Below are 19,501 nucleotides of genomic sequence, written 5' to 3'. Positions count from 1 at the left end.
AGGGACCTCACATCTCACTTGTGTAAGAATCCACAATGTGCACTTCTGTGCAGTTTTCGGTTTACTGGGTGTCAGCATCAGAGAGCGGAGAGCGAGAGGTCACTCTTCCAGTCTCCATCTCTGCCTCGTTTTGCCGGAGCCTTCCTGGGGCCAGCCCTAGTCTAGCTCTGCACTGTCGGACCACGATGGAAGGCAGAAAGCCAGAGCCTAGGGTCAAGAACTGAGCAGGATGTGGGTAACACTGATTTCTCCCAAGCAACCTGTCAAAGCCTTGGCCAGTGTCCATGGAATAAAATGATGGGCGTGGCCTGCCTCCGTCTTCTGAGAATTTGTCCACTTTAGAGTGCAAAGGCTTCGAACCCACATCACCAAACATGATAACACCAGTGACTGTTTAGAAGAGGATTTGACCTTTCTGGGTTCAGTGATCCATTGAGTGAGGGCTTTAGGTTGTTCCAACTCAGAATGGTAGGTGGGGCTGACAGTGTCCTTCACAGTGTCCACAGGGGGATGTGAGTTCACCCTCCAGTGACGCCGAATTGGGAGTGAAGCGAGGCCGTGTTTCACTGTGTTGCCCTGTGCTGGTTGCATTGCCCTCTGTGTGAAGCTGCGGGAATGGAAGCCTTTTCCTGGCAGAGGGTCTGGATGGAGTATTAAGGAACCGTTTTTCTTTCTTTCAGACCAATGATGCCTTAGGAGCCACCTGGAACTGGCTGTACTTCATTCCCCTCATCATCATTGGATCCTTCTTTGTTCTCAACCTCGTCCTGGGAGTGCTTTCCGGGTAAGCCAGAGCATTCTCTCTTCTCTCCTTTCTGACTATAAACTAATGCCCCTGACCCCTGGCAGATCCATCCACATGCCCTTCATTTTCTGAGCAGCCCCTCTGTGCCAAATACTGCTCTCGATGCTGGGAATGCAATCAGGAACCGTCGTTTTAATCATCTTTATTATTCTTAGGAATTAAAAAATCTTTTGATTGGTACAACATTGAACACGGTATCTAGTGAGTGTCCATTTATCCATCCAGCCTTTCATTTCATCACTCCACAGTCAGAGACCTTCTGTGTCATACATGGTGCTGGTTGTTGGGCATATAAAGTTGAATAAGATACAGGCTTTACCCTCAAAAGATTCTTAATTTGTCATGTATTGGACATCACATTCCATACCTGTGGCTTGAATTCGTGCCCATCAGTTAACAAGCGTGCAGTGTCCAATGCCATGTGAGCACCGCAAGGAGCACACAAAATACAAGCCATGGTTTCTGCCCTTAAGAAACGTATGTTTTGTTGAGAAGACAACACAGACACTTGAAGCAGGGAACGGGAGTTCTTTGACTGACTGACTGATACAGGATACAATCACTTGTTTGGGGGAAGGCGCGGATCTATGTAGCCTGAAATGATCAGGGGTGGTTTCATGAAGGGTTGGGATTTTGCGTGGGATGCAAGATACGTAATAGGATAAAACAGAACCTATGGGAGTGGCTGTTCCAGGAAGGGGGCACCACACCAGAAGCAAACGTGAAGAAATGGGACTTGTGGAGAGGGAGGAGATTTTAATGCGACCTAATTTAACCTGCATGGAAGTTTCACTTTGGGAATTAAAGGGATAAACTAGGAGGGCTAAACCAGCGTCTTAGAGGGTCTTCCATTTTTCTAAGCAAAACTGAACATCGTTTCTTGTCTGAATGGCATCAGCTCTTGAAGTGGAAATTTATAAGGTGGTGCTTCTGTTTAAAACGTTGCAGACCGAACCAAGTTGGTCACCTCTTATAACTCCACTAACAGAGGAGATAAATTTTGAGAAGGACACAGTGACAGAGAGAACACGGGAGGAAATGAAAACAGATGAGAGATGTCAACAACATTTTTGAAGCCAGTAAATGGTAACTGATGTAGTGGCACGGACACTGAGGTTCCATTGCCTACAGCGAGGAATGCCAATGAGAAAGCAAAGTGAGAGCCTTAGAAAGGCCCAGGAAAGGAGGTGTCTGGTATGGCCGAGAGCTGGGATTTGGGGGGTGCTACCACGAGAGGAGTTTTCAAAAGTGCTTGTAACGAATGCTTGCAGGTGTTCTCCCCTGAGACTGCCCATAGGTGTCTGCCCCACCCATCCCCTAGTCCAGCCAAAGTCAGAAGGCTTACTGTCCGCAGAGGCTGAATTGGAGACGCTTGAATGGTAACATCATGTGCCTCTGAGGGTGGGGGTGATATTTTGTAATGAGAATGGGGGTGTTAAATGAAAGTCCACGAACTGAAGGCATCCTCCCAGCCCACTCCTCCTGCTTGGCCCTCAGCAGTGCAGCAGTGTGGCAGGGGCTCCCAGCATCCATCTGTGGGTACACTGTCCACCTGGAGAGAGAAGACCTATGCCCCCTGATATTTGAGGGGGACCAGAGTAACAATTCCCACCCGTCGCCTTCAGTGAGGCCCACTATGGTGGTTCCCTGTGGCCCCCCCAACAAGTTACTGTGAACTGGGTGGCTTAAAAGTGTGAGAGAAATTGTCTCAGAGTTCTGGAGGCTACCGGTCCAAAATCTGGCAGGGCCAAGCTCCCTCCAAGGGCTCTAGGGGAGAATTGATTTCCTTCCTCTTCCAGCCTCTGGTGGCTCCAGGCATTCCTTGGCTGGTGGCTGTGTCACTCCAGACTCTGCCTCTGTGGCCACATTGCCTCCTCCTCTTCTTTCTAGAACCTCCCTCTGCCTTTCTCTTATGAGGACACTTGTCATTGGGTTTATGATCACCTGGGTAATCCAGGATGACCTTTTCATCTCAAGATCCTGAACTTCATTACATTTGCAAAGATCCTTTTTCCAAATAAGGTAACAGTCACAGGTTCCAGGAACTAGGATGTGGACGTGTCTTTGGGGGAGGGGGCACCAGTACACTCACCTTCTACAAGCCCCAACCATTCGCACAGGAGTTTCTCATAAGCCTTTGGTGCCTTGCTCTTAAATATGAACACACATCTAGGGGTCTTCAGCATTCAAACAAAATGTCCAGCACAAAAGACAAAATCAAAATAATAAATAGAGAAAAGCAACTTGGAGGAATATGAATAATGCAGGGAGCCGAAGATAATGTCTTAAAAATATAATTTATGTCAGCAGAGATAGATGAGCAGTTATTTTATCCACAAAATAACAGATTGCTATTTAAAAAAAAAAGAGAACATTTAGTAGCTAAGAAGAGCTCTTGGAAATTAATGTAAAGTAATTAATGTAAAATTTACATTAATGTAAAGTGAATTAATGTAAAAAGTGTAATAAAAAGATAATAAAGCTGGTTGGAATAAAAAGTTGATGGAATCACCTAGAACATAGAACAAAAACAAGAAAATCAGGATTGGTTCAGCATTCAACTAATAAGAATTCCATAAAGAAAACAGAGGACTAGAGAGGAAGAAATCAACGAAGAAAAATTACCCAGATGTTCCCAGAACCTATTAATGCACATTGCCAGTATGGAAGATGTGTTGAGATGTGGGCAAGGATGTTCTTTCCAGCATAATTTTTATAGTAGGGATGTGCACACCTACAACAGTAGTTAGGTGTCTGTTGGATGCATACATGCCATGCCATACTGTGCAGTGCTCAGGAGAACAAAGACCACGTACACATTAAAAACTGAAAACAAGAAGGAAACAATATGATATAATACCATCTACAGAAATTAAAAATTAAAAATACATGTACATAGAATACGCAGTTTGTAAAAATTCATTCAAATAAAAGGTGTCCGCTGAGTATATTGTAATGGTTCTTGGTGTGTCAAGGAGATCAGAGGTGGGTGTGGAAGGAAAAGGGAACAAATGAATTAATAATGAAAATGCCCACTAAATACTCCACACAGCTAATAAGAAGAGACCACACCTTGAAAAGACATTCACCCCAATGTTCATAGCAGCACTATTTACAATAGCCAAGACATGGAAACAGCCTAAATATCCATCAATAGATGACTGGATAAAGGAGTTGTAGTATATTTATACAATGCAATACTACTCAGCTATAAAAAGAATAAAATAATGCCATTTGCAGCAACGTGGATGGACTTGGAGATCATCATAGTAAATGATATAAGCCAGAAAGAAGGAAAAATACCATATGATATCACTGACATGTGGAATTTTTAAAAAAGGCACAAATGAACTTATTTACAAAACAGAGACATACAGACATAGATAGCAGACATACAAATGTATGGTTGCCAGGGGAAAGGGGATGGGGAGGGCTAAATTAGGAGTTCAGGATTTGCAGATACTAACTACTCTATATAAAATAGATAAAGAACAAGGTCCTGCTGTATAACACAAAGAACTATATTCAGTACCTTGTAATGGCCTATAATGAAAAAGAATATGAAAAGGGAACACACACACACGAATCACTATGCTGTACACCAGAAATTAGCATGACATTGTAAGTCAGCTATATTTCAATTAAAAAAATAAGAGACCACACCAAGTTAAATCATCATGAAATGTCACAGCATCTGAGTAAAATAATATTCTGAAAGCTTCTGGTGATTAGGAAGGAGATGAGTTGTATCTATAAAGAATCAGGAATTAGGATGGCTTTGGACTTCTCAATGACACTGAAAGGCAGAAACCAATAGAGAGGTTCTTAATACTTTCTGGAGGGAAAAAAATCATTTCCAACCCAGAATGCCATACCTAGCCAGAACAGCAATTACTTGCAAGGACGGCAATATTTTTAAGACCCTCCTTCTGAAGACGTTACCAGAGAAGGCAAGTCACTGAAAATAAGGAATTCACTGAGGAAAGAGAAGGGCCCGAGACTCATGGCCACAGGGGACTCAGTGGAGAGAAGGAAAGGAGGCTTCCAGGATGACAATGGTAACTGTCCGACGGCCTCGGGAGTAGCAAGTCCAGGTTTCAGCAGAATGACGGAGGGCTCTAAAAATGGTATCTTTAAGAAAAAATGAAACGAATATATTTCCCAATGTGTATTATTGTATTTAGAAGAGTTTAATGGGTTTCTTCAAAATTACATGTATGAATACATAAATGTTTGTATGCCTTTGCACACACACACTGATGTAGGCAATTAATTCACAAAAGACGAAAGTGTTACCATTGAAGGAATAGAAGCACAGTGAGGCCTCTTTGCCGCTCAGCTGTCAACCAACCAGACTTACCCTGTTAACGCTGGATTTTGAGACAGCCCCTCTGGCGCTGTAATTGCCTTGAGAGGATGGGGAAGGATAAATACGAGAGAGAAAAAGAAATGGCAAAGGCTAAAATCTTAGGTCCCATGGTAGGGAAGTCTTTCAGCCATATCTCAAACTGAAAGGTAAAGAAATAGCAGGTGTATAAGTGTAATGTTTAGAAAATTGGAAATAAGTACTAGAAGGAACAGGTAAAAGAGTTACAAGTGGTCACCCCTAGAGAGTCAGATTCAGGGGTGAGGGGAGGTGAGGCAGCGGGCTGCTCTTTTTTTCATTATAAGCTTTAAAAAATGTTTGACTTTAAAACTTACTGTGCATTGCTTTGAGAAAAATAGAAATGAATTTTTTAAATTGTTGCTCAGACAGAAACGTATAGGACGAAACGAATGTTTAAGACCATTCGTCTAGCATCATGGGGAAGGACTGGCAGGGAGGAGACCGGATTCAGCAAGATTAAGGAGGAAACAACCTTGTGGTACTGAGAGCTTCTGGTGACTTGTAAAACGGTTGTGAAGAGACAACAGGAGACGTTGTGAAGTTCTTAATAGTGTGTATCTTGAATGAAGCATCATAGGATGTGATGGGGTTTCCTGTGTATTTATTCATTCAGGGAGCATTTACCGGCATCCTTTATGCCCAATAGGTAATTCTCTCTGCATAGCCTGTAGCTGCAGCTCACATGCTCTACCTCTGTGACCACCTGTGGGAGGGACCTGACCCCAGACTTCTTTCTTCTTATATTTCTACCGAAGGGATAATTTCTTGTTTGTATAAGCTTATCTGAAGTTCTTTATCCTTTCTTATTTCCAAAGCGTGTCCATATTCTAGTTTAGAAAATTCAAATCAGATTCTCACTGTTGAGTACCAAGTCATAGATGTTCCAGATAAGGTTCCAATGTGGGTTCAGGGTGTGTCTTAACAGAGCTGGAAACGGGACAGAGCACTGGCCTGCAGGGCAGTTCCTGTGTCTGACCACGCCCACTCTGGCGGACTGTCTCTGGTTCTCCTCCATCCCTCTCCAGACGGGACAGTGTGGCATATTGAGAGAAGCGTGAGCTCTGGCATCTAGCGGTCACGGGTGAGCCCCTGCCCCTGCCCCTTATCAGCGTTGTGCATTTGAACAAGTTACTGTGAGCCCGCCTCCTCCTCTGGGACACAGGACGGGACGGCAAGGGCTGTCTCCCAGGCAGAGACCCCGCCCAGGTCTGGCACGGAGTAGCCATTGGCTCTTATACCTTTGATAATATTGATGTTCATCTTCTCTACCTGTTAAGTGCAGGTGGCTGTCATCTGAGTAACAGCCTGTGATGCTGGGCATGAACCAGCTGTGAGGCCAAACGCTCCTCTCTAACCAGGAGACGGCCTCCTCAGCCTGGGAGATGAAACAGAAGTGGAGTGTCACAGGCTTCCTTAGCGCTTCTGGGGATGCCGAGGAAGTGGCAGCAGCAGCTGGGAACAGCTGGTGTGAATAAATTCCGACATTTAAAAGAGCGATAACAATAGGGGCCTTATAGGCTGGGACAGAAACGCTTCCGCTCTGGTTGCTTTTTCATGTTCAGATGCTCAACGCATACGGTGTGTACAGAGGGATTGGCAGCAGCTGGTTCTGTGCCCCGGGTGGGGGCGCGGGCTCTCCCTCCTGCCGTGTCTGGCTCTCACGCGGCCCCGGAGGGGACGGAGGCATTCTCCTCGGAATGAGGGGTTGGTTGGGAGTTACACTTGAAAGCTAGGGAACAGCTCAGAAGGTTTTATCTCTGAGACACGTGTTCCCAGTGACCTGCAGGCAGTTTGAACATTACGTACCAGGTCTTCCTAAAGCAGAGAGAGAAGGCAGTGGGAGGAGGCGCCCCTGTGTGGGGCAGGTGATGAGAAGAGTCTGATGAGAAGGGACAGGTAGCGCCTACCTGTGACTGAGGCCCCCAACACAGAGGGAGGGGCCTCGGTGGGAGGGAGGCTGTAAGGTGTGTTTATCAGTTTCAGAGTATTTAAAGAGGAAGTGTGGAAGGAAGCTTTGTCACATTTTTACTTGTCTCAGAGGAAATGGGATTTGATGAAAACCATTAGCTTAGGCTTGAAGAGAAGCAGAGCTTCCGGTCTCCATGGAAACAAACCAGAGCTGCATAAGCACGTCCTGAAGCGCAGAGGGGGACGACAGGGCCGAAGGCTCCCGTAAACAGAGAATGACCTCTACCCGACTGCCTCTACCCTCTGCTCCCAGCGGTTCTAGGGAGGGAGGCTTGGGGGAGCAGTGGTACTGTGTCCAGTCAGGGGCAGGGACAGCCAAGCCAGGGACTGCTTCCGTGTGCACACAGGGAGGGGTATGTAAAACAGGTCAGTTTCCTGAGCACCTTGGCTTCCAGGCTCTTACTTGTCCCTTATAACGACTCTCTGCAGTAGGTGGACACTGTCTTTATTTACTAATGGGAAGAGGGGGAGTTAGAGGTGCTAACCCCCAAAGTAGTTGCTGGTAGAGATTTGGCCAGAGGGTACAATTTCCCACCTTCTAGGGAGGGACTTATTTTAATACAGATACACCAGGTGGACTCCACCCAGGAATTCTGGCGGGTGGGCTGTCAAGAAGGCATAAGGGGCCATTCTGAGTGACGGGAGTGAAGCATGTCTAGGGACGTGGAGGAGATGACACTAGAAGCATGGGCAGTCTCTGTCTACGAAGGGCTCCTCCTGTGGGCGGAGCTAATGAGTTCAAACCTGATCCCAGAAGCTCTCAAGTTTTAAGCAGGGAAGACAACCAGTTTGCGTGTGAAGATGACCACCCTGGAGAAGCAAGATTGGCGGCAGAGAGACACGTTGGGAGCACCAGTTGAGGGAAGAAGCAGAGAGGCAGTGAGGCGTAAAGGAGTAACAGTTGCGTGGTGACGGAGAGGATGGACCAGATCCAGGAGGCGTTGGTGGAATGGGATCTGCATGACCTGGTGACTGTGTGGGTGTGTCTGAGTGTGTCTTGAAGGTGAAAATAGGGAAGTCTCTTGGACTGCTTCTAGATTTCTGAGCTGAGCCACTAGATGGCTAGGGGAGAACACAGGACAAAGAGATTTTGAGGAAAAGAGTTTAGGTTTTGGACCTATTGAGTTTGAGACAGCATAACATACTGTGTCCCTTTTGGCTAGCTCACAGCAGTAGGGTAGGGTTTTTTGGGTTGATTTTTTTAAGCTGAAATTATTGAGACTGTGCTGTGTACCAAGCACTGTGCTAACCCCAAGAGATGCATTATTTCATTTAATCATCACAATGACCCTTGAGTTACTACTGTCTTTTATAAATGGGATAGCTCTAACAGGAAGGTTTGGTAATTTGTCTAAGTTCACAAAGCAGCAGGTTCAGAATTGGGATGGAGGTCTGGCCAGACCCAAACACATCTTGCATATAGTTTAAATGTCCTTTTAGCAGAACTCAGTGGAAATGAAGGGGCCCTGAGTGGCTGGCGGGACGTGTGGAGCTCTCCAGTCCCACAGACAGATTTCATGTCAGACACCTGTAATGACCAGAGTACGGTGGGGTTCCCACCTTGCCTGGGAGGACACTCCTGGAGGAGGTACGTGACCATGGGGGTCACACATAAAGCTATGAGAGTGTGGGAAAAGTCTGCGTTTACCCCAGGACACCGTTCTGTGTATCAGTTGTCAGAGTTGTATCTTAGAGTGTGATAAAAATTATTTGAGGCAGAAGGGACTCTAAGTGTAGTTTACTCTTGGCCTCCATCTTACAACCGAGGAAAACTGACCAGAGAGTGAAGTGACTTGCTTAAGTCACACCGAGCTGTTTAGTGGCCGATCTTGACTGGAACCTGGTCCTCTGGCTCCCTGCCCAGAGCCCGTGTTTACTCTGCACAGTGGGTCTGGCTTAGTAGTGAAATACAGACATGGGTTTGAATCCCATGTCCATCACTTGTTGTCTGTATGACGTTACACATGTCCCTTCACATTTCTACAGCTTGGATTACTCAGTTGCAAACACGGTGGAATATTCTAGTAGCCACCAAATAGGATTATTGAGGAAACTAAATCAGCTCATTCATGTTAAGGGTTTAGTACCTGGGGGAGAGTAAATACTTAATCATTGTCAGCTCTTGCTAGTGGATTTCTTCTCTCCAGATCTCTGTTTACAGCTCTGCAGGTGGGGCTGGGAAAGAGTCATTTTTTTACCTGCCGTGTCCCCTCATTGAGTTAGTTAGCATGAACTCGGATGTTTTCAGATTCCACTGGGAGGGCTGACCATCCGTGACACCCTGTTCCCTAGAGGGAAGAGTAATGAGGGACCGTTGGCTCACACCCCTGTGCCTCCACACGTGGCCACCACTCTCTTGGACGCTCTGTCTCTTGCCCTTTCTTGGAAATGCCCTCCCTTCCTGCCCTCTGCTCCTGGGTCTGGAGTAAGCCCCCGCCCCTTAGTTTCTCCTTGTTGAACTCCTGCTCATCCCTCATGGCCTGTTTCAACTCTGACTTCCTTCATGAGATCTTTCCAGAGCCATGCCCCCTCTCCCATCCTGCCGTTAGGACTGAAGTCTTTCTCCCATATGCTCCTACAGCACTATGCACCTGCCATTAGAACCTATTATTCATTATAACACTATGCAATTTTGCTGTAGAATTTAATAACAATAATGCTAAAGAAAAGAGCTAACATTTATTGAACGCTCGTTATCTGCCCAGTACTATGCAAAATACTTTATATACATTATTTTGATTAATTTTTAAAACAGCTCACAAGTAAGGTACTGTGCTTAAACCATTTTATAATAAGTGAGGAAGTGGAGGCTGAGAGACTTTGAGAGTCTTGCCTAAGGCTGCACAGTTAGCAGGGGGCAGAACTCTCCTGTCTCCCCCAGGATGCACTGTCTTCCTTGCATTGGAGTCATGAATGTCCCTGTCACTGTTAGATTTTGTTTCTTATGTTGGAGATGGCTTTCCCCAAAGTTGGACCTCTCCTAACATTCAGATGCCTTGTTCTTGTGCTCAATACATGATTGCTGAATTGAAGGGAAACCCAGCAACACCAGCCCCCTCTTAGGGGGTTCCTTACCCTCTTGTGACCTTCTGGAGGACAGCATTGCAGAGGACTGAGGAAGAGGCTGGTTTCTTAAAAGTCAAGAGCATAGTCAGTAGCGTTGGAGGAAGTCCAGGTGAAGGCTCCCAAGAGGCTGTTTACTCTGCAGAGTAACGGTCTCCATTTGCATCTAACAGGTGTTACAGACATACAATCATCACACGTTGAACATTTTCTTCCACTTAGCTATTGATTTTGTTTCTTTTAGTTAATTGCTCATATCCTTTGCCCATTTTCCGCTAGCCATATTTATCTTTTTCAAATGAACTTGAAAGATCTATTTGTATAGCAAGGATACTCATCCTTTTACATTACCTGCGGCAAATATTTAGGCAACAATCACTTTTAAAGGATAAAGCTGTCATCCTAGGGGGACTTGCGGGTAACGAAGTCTGTTGGGAGCCCCCCCCAAACTAAAGCAGTTACTCTTTCTTACTGTAGAGCACTTCCTTTAGAAAGCGTTTCACGTGTGTTCATTCACTTGATTCTCATAGTGATTCTAGGAGGTGTGTTGTGCTTTTACAGATCAGGAGATGGAAGCTCAAAAGGGAACACGTGACATGCCCTCAGTCATAAATCTAAGGCCGTGGTGTCCTGCCCCTTCGTCCAGGTTTCCTTGTGCACAAAGCACTGTTTCCCACTCCGGAGTTGAGTGTTACTGCTGGAATCTTTGCTGCTCAGCTTCTGCTGAAAACGTAGCGGTGTGGTTTGACACGCATGCACCAACACAACAAGGTGCTCTTTTGATTTAGTTATTAGGTCAACAGATATTTATTGAGCACTTACTGTGTGCCAAACACTGTTCTAGAGGCTGGAATTGAATGATCCCACCCCTCATGGGGCTTATATTCTGGTATTGCCCTCATAATCTCTATTTTCTAGAACATCACTCCCCATTTTAAGACGTACCAATAGGAAAGGAGCATAATCATTGCCAATCCCCTGACATTGCCCCATATCAATAACTATACAGGCTGAGTTTGTGACTGTGCATGTAATGCTTTGGGGAGACAAAGGCTCTAGGCCCCTTTTATTGTTTAAAATTCTGTTCCCTCTCAAAAATCAAGCTTGTAGTGCAGGCTTTTAGTTATCTGGGGGAGCAGGGGCTGCACCAGCATAGGTGGTTCCGGGGACCTGGGCCAAGGTGGGAGGGTCATTGTCTGAAAACATGTCGTGGGGATGGAGCGGGGAAGCCATATAGGATCATACCCAGAAAGGTCAGCTCCGAGAGGCAAAGTCAAACGTTCGGGGAAAAGGAATAGAGAAGTCAGTGAGTAAGAGCCAAGTAACCATCGGCACTGTTTTACATGGACTCATCCCTTTTATAGAGAAATCTGAACCAATAGACCAGGAGTTCATTACGTGCCTTTTTGGTGACAAAGACTACAGCAAAATATAAAAATGCTTCCACTCTCTATAAAAGGATTCTCCTCTAATACACTGATGCCTTTGTTTATATTTGTGTGTACACACATACACACCTCTGTATGCACATGTGTATACTCATTTGTGCCTTTTTGGTGACAAAGACTACAGCAAAATATAAAAATGCTTCCACTCTCTATAAAAGGATTCTCCTCTAATACACTGATGCCTTTGTTTATATTTGTGTGTACACACATACACACCTCTGTATGCACATGTGTATACTCATTTATATGCACATGCACATACATACACATGTTTCTGCGCACGTGCGTGATGCTTTATAGTCATGCTCCAACTGTAGTGCCTGTAACGCTGCACTCTGGTATTTGTCCCTCTGTTAAGTACTTAAGAAACCCAGTAGATGATGTACCAGTCTCTGAATTTGCCTTGCACAGTGTGCACTGTATTACACACTTGCGCACTATATTCAAACCTATTTCCAGAATGTTTCCATCTTGAAATCCCATTTAGGTTATCTGTTTTTCAGAGGAGGAACTAATTTTTACTCAATAGAATAATATAATGGGAAGTCATGTTTAAGAAGATGGCTTTACTAGCAGACTGACCTGGATTTAATTTACTTATCTGCTACTAAGCTCCAGAGGGTACGTTTTCACTTGAGTATCCCTTAGATGTCTCAAACTTAGGATGCTCTGTACTGAGTCCATTGCCTCATTCTCTGACCCCACCACTAAACACACCCGTTACTCTTCCATATTCCCCCTCTGTTATCTTTCATCACATTCATTATCCATGATAGTAACCTTAGTTAATCTTAGTGCTTTCATTTCATGTTTTCTCTGCATCTAGTTGCTCCTCAAGACCTACTGATTCCATCTTTGAGAGATTTCATAAACTGTGTCTTGGACTGTAGAAATTGCCTCTTTAAATGCTCTCCCTGCTCTAATCCAGCCTATTCTCCATGACCAAAGCCATCTTTACAAACTAGACATCTAATTACATGATCTGTGTACCTTAATTATTTATAATGGCTTCCTGTTGTCTAAATAATAGAATAATTTATGTGTTCACTTGTTCAGATTTTCAACAAATAGATATTGAGCTTCTACTGTGTGCCAGAAAGTGCTTAGAGTTTGGGAATATAAAACAGAACAAAACAAACAAGAAGTCCTGCCCTCATGAAGCTTGAATTCCAATACGGGAGAGTCTAAGAGTTGTATATGCTCCTGTAGGTAAATAAGAAGACAAACACTCTTCTTGAAAAAGAGTGCTTCAAATGACAAATACCTGTTTTCCCTAGTTTCATCTCTAACTTCAATATTAATAAACACAAATGAGATTTTTACTTTACTAAATGGAAATGTATCTGAAAACAAGTATATAAGAATATCTGGGACATTTCTTAGAACATTGAGGAACAGGGACTGTTCTTCAAGTAGTGAAATACATTCTAAAGCTGCAATAATCGGAACAGTGTGGTCTGATGTAGGAATAGGAGGACTGGCAGGAGACTCAGATTTACAGTATTTGTGTCATTTCAAATGAGTGAAGATGAATTATTCAATGAATGGTGTTGATAACTGGCCAGTCACTTGGAAAGAAAAAATTGGATTCGATCCCCATCTCTCATATCCTATGCCAAAATGAATTGCAGGTAGAAAAAGTACACATATTTAAAAAAATTAAATTATAAATAAATATTCAAAGAGGTTATGGACAATTTTAAAATCTTCAAAGGGGAAAGCCTTTCTAAGCACAAAACAGTAAGCCATTAAGGAAACAATTGATAAATTGAATTTGTAAAATTGAAAATAGGCTGACTACCATAATTCATTAATAAGATCGAAAGACATGAGTTAGTTTTGAATTTTAGATTGAAGGTTAGGGAAGGTGGTTAAAAAAAAAAAAGATTGATTAGTCATAAGACTGTGAAAAAGCACTAGCTGATAGAAAGTGAGCATCTTGGGCACTAATGGTTGAAATGTAAAGGGAAGGCAGAGATGAAGATTTTAGGTGGTAAAATAGTCCCACAAGGGAAATGACTGAATGTAATGGGTGAGAGATCGTGTAGGATGCCTAATGATACACCTGCAGGTGTCTCGGAGAGCTTTGGTTTTCCATTTACTAAGACGAATAGTGTAGGAAGGAAAACAGCTCTGTTCTGGGAGGACGATGCATTCAATTTCAGACTGAGAGTGTTTGAGGTTCAGGAGGGCCAAACACGGAGATAGGATCAGCCAATATCTGTGTTTTAAGAACAGAAAGAGAAAAGATGTGACACTATCAGAACATAATAGAGAAAATAGATAAGGGGGTCCACGGAGGGCACGTAGAGAAGAGAACAACAGAGCCAAGGATAGAGATTTCTAGAAACACTAACCATTAAAGAATTAGAGTATCAAGACTGGTCAAAAGGATATTGCAAAAGCATCGTGTAGAGGACAAAAAAACACGGTTTCAAAAATGAATGAGAAAATCCCAAATGCTGAACGAGTCATAGAGATGCAATACTAAGATGACTGAAGAATAGCTGCTGAAGTTGTCAGTGTGGAGGACCTGGCTGGCTTTTTGTTTTGTTTTGTTTTGTTTTGTTTTAATTTTGAAACAATTATAGAGTCGCCAGAAGTTGAAGGAAAAAAAAAGCACAGGGAGGACTTGTGTCCCCTTCACTTGATTTCCCCCAGTGATCACATCTCACACTACAGCACAATACCAGAACTAGGAAACTGACATTGGTGCAATCCACAGAGTATGCAGATTTGACTGGTTTTACATGCACTCCTGTGTGTGTGTAAGTGTGTGTGTGTGGTTCCATGCAGTTTTATCAAGTGTAGATTTGTGTAGCCACTGCCATAATCAAGTCTCAGAACTATTTCATTAGCACAAAACTTCCTCATGCCGCCCATTTATAATCACACCCACAGCCTTCCATCCACTCCCCCGCCCCCTCCAGCCCCTGGTAACCACTAATTTGTTCTCCATCTAACTTTGTCATTTTTAAGAATGTTATGTAAATGGAATCATGTGGTGCATAACCTTTTTAAATTCACTTTTTTCACTCAGCACAATTTCCCTGAAATCCACCAGTCATTGCATGCATCAATAGCTTATTCCTGTTTGTTTCTGAATAGCATTTTACAGTATGGATGCACCACAATTTGTTTATCAATTCACCCCTTGGGGGAGGACATTTGTGGTGTTCTGAGTTTTGAGCTATTGCAGAGAAAGCTGCTGTGAACACTTGTGTACACGTTTTCGTGTGAACATAAGTTTTATTTTCTCTGCGATAAATGCCCAAGACTGTAATTGCTGGGTCATAGAGTAAGTGCATGCTTAGTTGTATAAGAAACTGCCAATCTGCTTTCCAGAGTGGCTGTACCATTTTACATCCCTGCCAGCGAAAGGGGGAGTTCTGGTCTTTCCTTTTCCTCACGCCTGGTTTTAAAAAATTAAATAATCATTTGCAATGAGCATTAATAAGTATCACAATTAGGTTGAAATTTTAAGGTAGAATAAATCATGTAGACTGATGATTATTAGATATATCACATTTTTAAACATTATGGACCAGTAACTTCTCAGAAAAAAGAAAATACACCAGGACAACAAAACCAACATTGGGTGGGTTGGAAGGATGAATATCGAGTTAATACTTTCTACTTTTAACAGTTGAAGACTTTAAAACATGGTAATTACAAACACAAGCTTCAACTGATAGCTTCCTTATTCATCAATTTATTAAAGAGCCTGAAGAAATGGTCCTTGTCCTGAATGACCTCTCAAAGCTTAGCCCATCTATTTTTTTTAGCCTCAATCCTACATTCCCTCTCCTTTAGCCTTGCCACACACTTGGCATTCCTGGGTTCCCCAGTACACACACCTCCGTTCCTTTGTGCCCTTAGCCTGGAAATACCCACTGTATCCTCCTTCACACACCTGCCTTATTTGACTAGAGAACTCTAACTCATCTTTCAAAGTCAAATTCCCCTTAAGTTTCCTCATCTGTGTTTTTCTGGCACTGTACGTAATGTTCTGTTAGAGCTCTGGCCTCATATTCTAGTTGTTTGTGGAGGTCTTTGCCCCTTTCACAGGTCTGTGAAGGCAGACCCCATGGTGGGTTCACCTTGGCAAGCGTACTTCACAGGCACTCAGTAGGCTCCCAGTAGGTGCCCTCCCGTGAACAAATCAAAGCCTGTCTTCCTATTTACGGGATGTCTGTATTCGTCAGAAATTTTCCTGAGATTTGGGGCACTGTTTTCTGTGGGTATAATTCCCCTGAAACCCAAGTTGAATATTAGTTGAAGAGCACAGCTCACTGTAGCAGAACTCCATTATTTTGCTGGTGTTGAGGGCCAACTCTAAGAACTAAGGACAACTGTGCTCAGAACTTACCCATCGCAGGGAGGAGGGAGCGCTTGTCATTATCAGTATGATGGACGTGGCCCAGTGTAATCAGATCGCTGCTGTTGGAGGGGCTCTTTCGTGTTACTGTTGTTTGCTGACATAATTTATCCCCTGTGCTCATTTCATTGTGGCTTGTATGCCAAAATCTTAATCTCTTCACGATTAGGTTTTTTTTTTTTTTTTTTTTTTTGCTTGAACCCATGTCTCTTTTTCTGGTCTGTGGCATCTCATATTAATTGATTTCACCACGTGGAAATTCATAATCGTATTAGAGCCTCACTTCATTCTGAGCTTATAGCCCGTAGTCAAGCCCCTATAATTAGGTATGTTTTCTGTGCGCTTGCAGACGTTGCACACCGAGGTGGCTGAAATAATACGCCCCAATTTCCCCGGCTGATAATCACAGTCGGTACAACTTGGTTATATACTGGGTGCTTGGCATTTCTAGCTGTTGCGTTCCAGTGCTGTTAGAGTCGGAGTCGGGTTAAACGTTCTTTATTCTCCCCTCGGTGTCAAGGGCACCCCTACAGGCGCAACACTCAAGTATCGCTGCTCCCAGATAGTCCCCATTCAGCAAAAACACTGAAATTACTCTTTCCTCTTGGGGAAGCGGACTCCGGTACAGAGGGAGGACATGGAGATGCCGTGCTCCTGTTTCACAGAGAATCCGGGCAGTGATCAGCTATTGAGAGCATTTATGAGAATAGGAGGGACCCCAAAGCCTGTTAAAGGGGCCTCATTACTCTCACCATATTAAACTAAACTGGATAACTAATCTCTTGACCAGTTGACAAATCCATAGGCTCAAGTTGACCAGACCAGAGGAGACCCCTTAACTCTCACCAGAGTTGACTGAAATGGCCAGAAAATGGAATATGATCCTTCCTCACTCCTCCCATGACCCACTGTGCTGTACACACAGAAGTATCTCTGACATCAGCTGGCGAACACATTCTCACCTTACTCCCTTCCTTTAGCTCAAGGTACCCGGTGGTCAAAGGTAATACAAGGGAGGGATGACCCTATTAGCAGACATCAGTGCCTGAGCCAGCAGACATCTGAGACCAAGAACTGAGGGAAGAAGACACGAGATTTTGTTTTAAGTACTAGAAGAAGGCAAGGAGAAGAAACCCTCGTTTGATGATTTAGGAAGATACTTTTTCAGCAAATGTTTATCAAGCACCTGTGTGCTGGCCACTCAGAGTTTAACAGTAGACAGGAAGATGCGGTTCCTCGCCCGCATGAACTTCATGGTCTAATGGCTAAGACAGAAAACAAGCAAATAACACAGTCTTAATGGTAAATCTTAGGAAAAAAATGCACAGGCTATGAATAGCAGCTCTGGCTCAGCTGAGGGTGAAAAACAGGTGCCAGACCCGGCCACCTGCCTGGGGCTGACCTCGGTGTCAGACCTGGGAGCGTGCTTTCCTCAGCTCCCACGACTGCACTTTCTCTCTCTCCCACTGGAGAAGTGGCATGTGTTTTACTCTCGTAGGACAGTGTCCATTATTCTGAAGATGTCACTTCCCAACCATTGACGCTACAAAACATCACCAAGCAACAGCACCGTGAATGGGTTCCTGAAGCTGTGTGGGACACCCCCTGTTCTGCACTGCATGGGGTTGAAAAGGGTGCCTCTGTGTTCACCAGCAGTGAAAGAGGTCCCAGGGGATCAAGCAACTTAATATTCCTTCCAGAGATAATGCGTTGGCCTCCGGGACTAGGCATTTATTGCTATCTCTACCCTCTGTATTCCCTCTGCATGCACCTATGAATAGGAAAAAAAGGTCTGAAACAGTCAGAGAGAACCTCAAGGCCAAATCATGTCCCAGATTGTCTGCCCCCCGGAGAGGAGGTACATTTTTCATTCAGTCGCTCATTTCTGGCCCCTTTGCTCAGCACTGTCCTCAGAAGCAGTTGCAAACAATTGTCTCTAGGTTGGTCATTTTTTTACAGTTTAGCAAAAATTATCCCTTCTTTCTAGGAATGTCTTGTCCAGCTCATCATTCAACCCTGGTCAGGATCTGGTCCTGGCAAAATCTGAAAACTAGGCATTGGTACTTGAGATCACATACCTTTGTTCTCCCCCAGTTTCACATCCCCCCTAAAGTTTCCCCATCCTTTTGTCAGGGAGGAACATGATTTGATGGATGAGCCATTTATTCACAGATGGCTTTTTGGTCTGGGTTCCCCTGAAAGAAGACCCTAAGGAAAGGACTGGGTCTAGGTGGTTTATTTGGGAGGTGACCCCTAGCTGCAAAAGGGAGTGAAAAGGGAAACTGAGACAGAGAAGGGGAAAGAGCCAAGTAGCATGCGTTAATTGGGAGGGCAGGCAGAACGGATTGCTGAGGCTTAACCCCTTGGGAGCCTTCTGGGAACAATATAGGATATATTTCAGAATTTTCCACTGAGGCCTAGGACGTTGGATATATAATTTATTTATAATCTCCATTAATTCCTGTCCCTCCTTGAGTGATGACACTTTGGGGCTGCCCTGCTTGTGGGCTGATCAAGCCTTTGGGGGACTGAAGAAATCCCTCAGACGGGGAAACAGAAAGATGCTGGCACTTGAGGTGGGAGCGGTCACATTTGTCAAAGGCTCTGTCCTTGGCAGATGCACAGGGTCTGTCCCTCGCAGCTTCAGGACAACTCAGAGGTGATCTGAGAGGGTATGAGGTGGGGCATCCCGGCCGTACACTGCTTGCTGCCCATTCAGGGACTATTTCCTTCATCCAGCATACGTTGAGCCCCTACTGTGTACCAGGAACGGTTTTTCCGAGGTTAGTGTCCAGCTGAGTGAAAAGAGGCAGAGTGGGACTAGAACTGAGGCATGGAGTGGGCTGGGAGAGCAGGTGGTCCCCTGCCCAGAGCGAGGGCGGGCGTCCGTCAATGGTCCAGGGGATAGACGCTCCCTGGATAGGCGTGCTGCTCAGAAGCCATGGGCTGGGCACTCCAGTCACAGCCCATAAGGACTGCCCACGTCCTGAAAGTTGAGGTCACCCTGACCCCCCTCTTTTCATACAGCCTGGTTTCCTCTCCCCAGCCTCATTCATCAGTCTGCACCCTGTACCTCTCCTGCCAGCTTGAAGTCCTTACCCATTTCTCTCTGCCTTCGCCTCTCCCCAGCACACCCACCATTCCACTTGATCCCAGTGTGTGCTGGTCCTGCTCAGCCTTCCTGCCCTTTGCCCTCCCTCCCACCCGCCCGCCTGCGGGGAAGTGCAGGTTTCCCATCATTGTGATGTAGTTCCCACGTAGCGACAGCTAATCCCATTAAGGGCCCATTTAAGCAATGCTAGAGTCTGGCGCTTTTATGACTTAAGCAATTGGGGATCTCCTTCTGTTAATAGTGATGAATGATAGACTAAGTAAGCAGAGTCTCAGTTAAAACACTCATCCATCATGTTTCATGTCACAGAGTCTAATCTCTAACTCAGTAGGTCTGTAAA

At 44.6% G+C, this 19,501-nt stretch overlaps 1 protein-coding gene across 1 annotated transcript in view; it reads left to right on the top strand.

The window, feature by feature from the left end:
• The window catches only part of CACNA1E (calcium voltage-gated channel subunit alpha1 E), a 345,678-nt gene that overhangs the window by 208,681 nt on the left and 117,496 nt on the right, over window positions 1-19,501 (top strand). Inside the window, 1 exon segment of the mRNA XM_032463593.1 lies at window positions 681-784. Coding sequence (XP_032319484.1) covers window positions 681-784 — 104 coding nt within the window.

Source organism: Camelus ferus, chromosome 21 (assembly GCF_009834535.1).
Source record: "Camelus ferus isolate YT-003-E chromosome 21, BCGSAC_Cfer_1.0, whole genome shotgun sequence".
Taxonomy (NCBI): domain Eukaryota; kingdom Metazoa; phylum Chordata; class Mammalia; order Artiodactyla; family Camelidae; genus Camelus; species Camelus ferus.
This window is presented reverse-complemented; position numbering and strand designations above follow the sequence as displayed.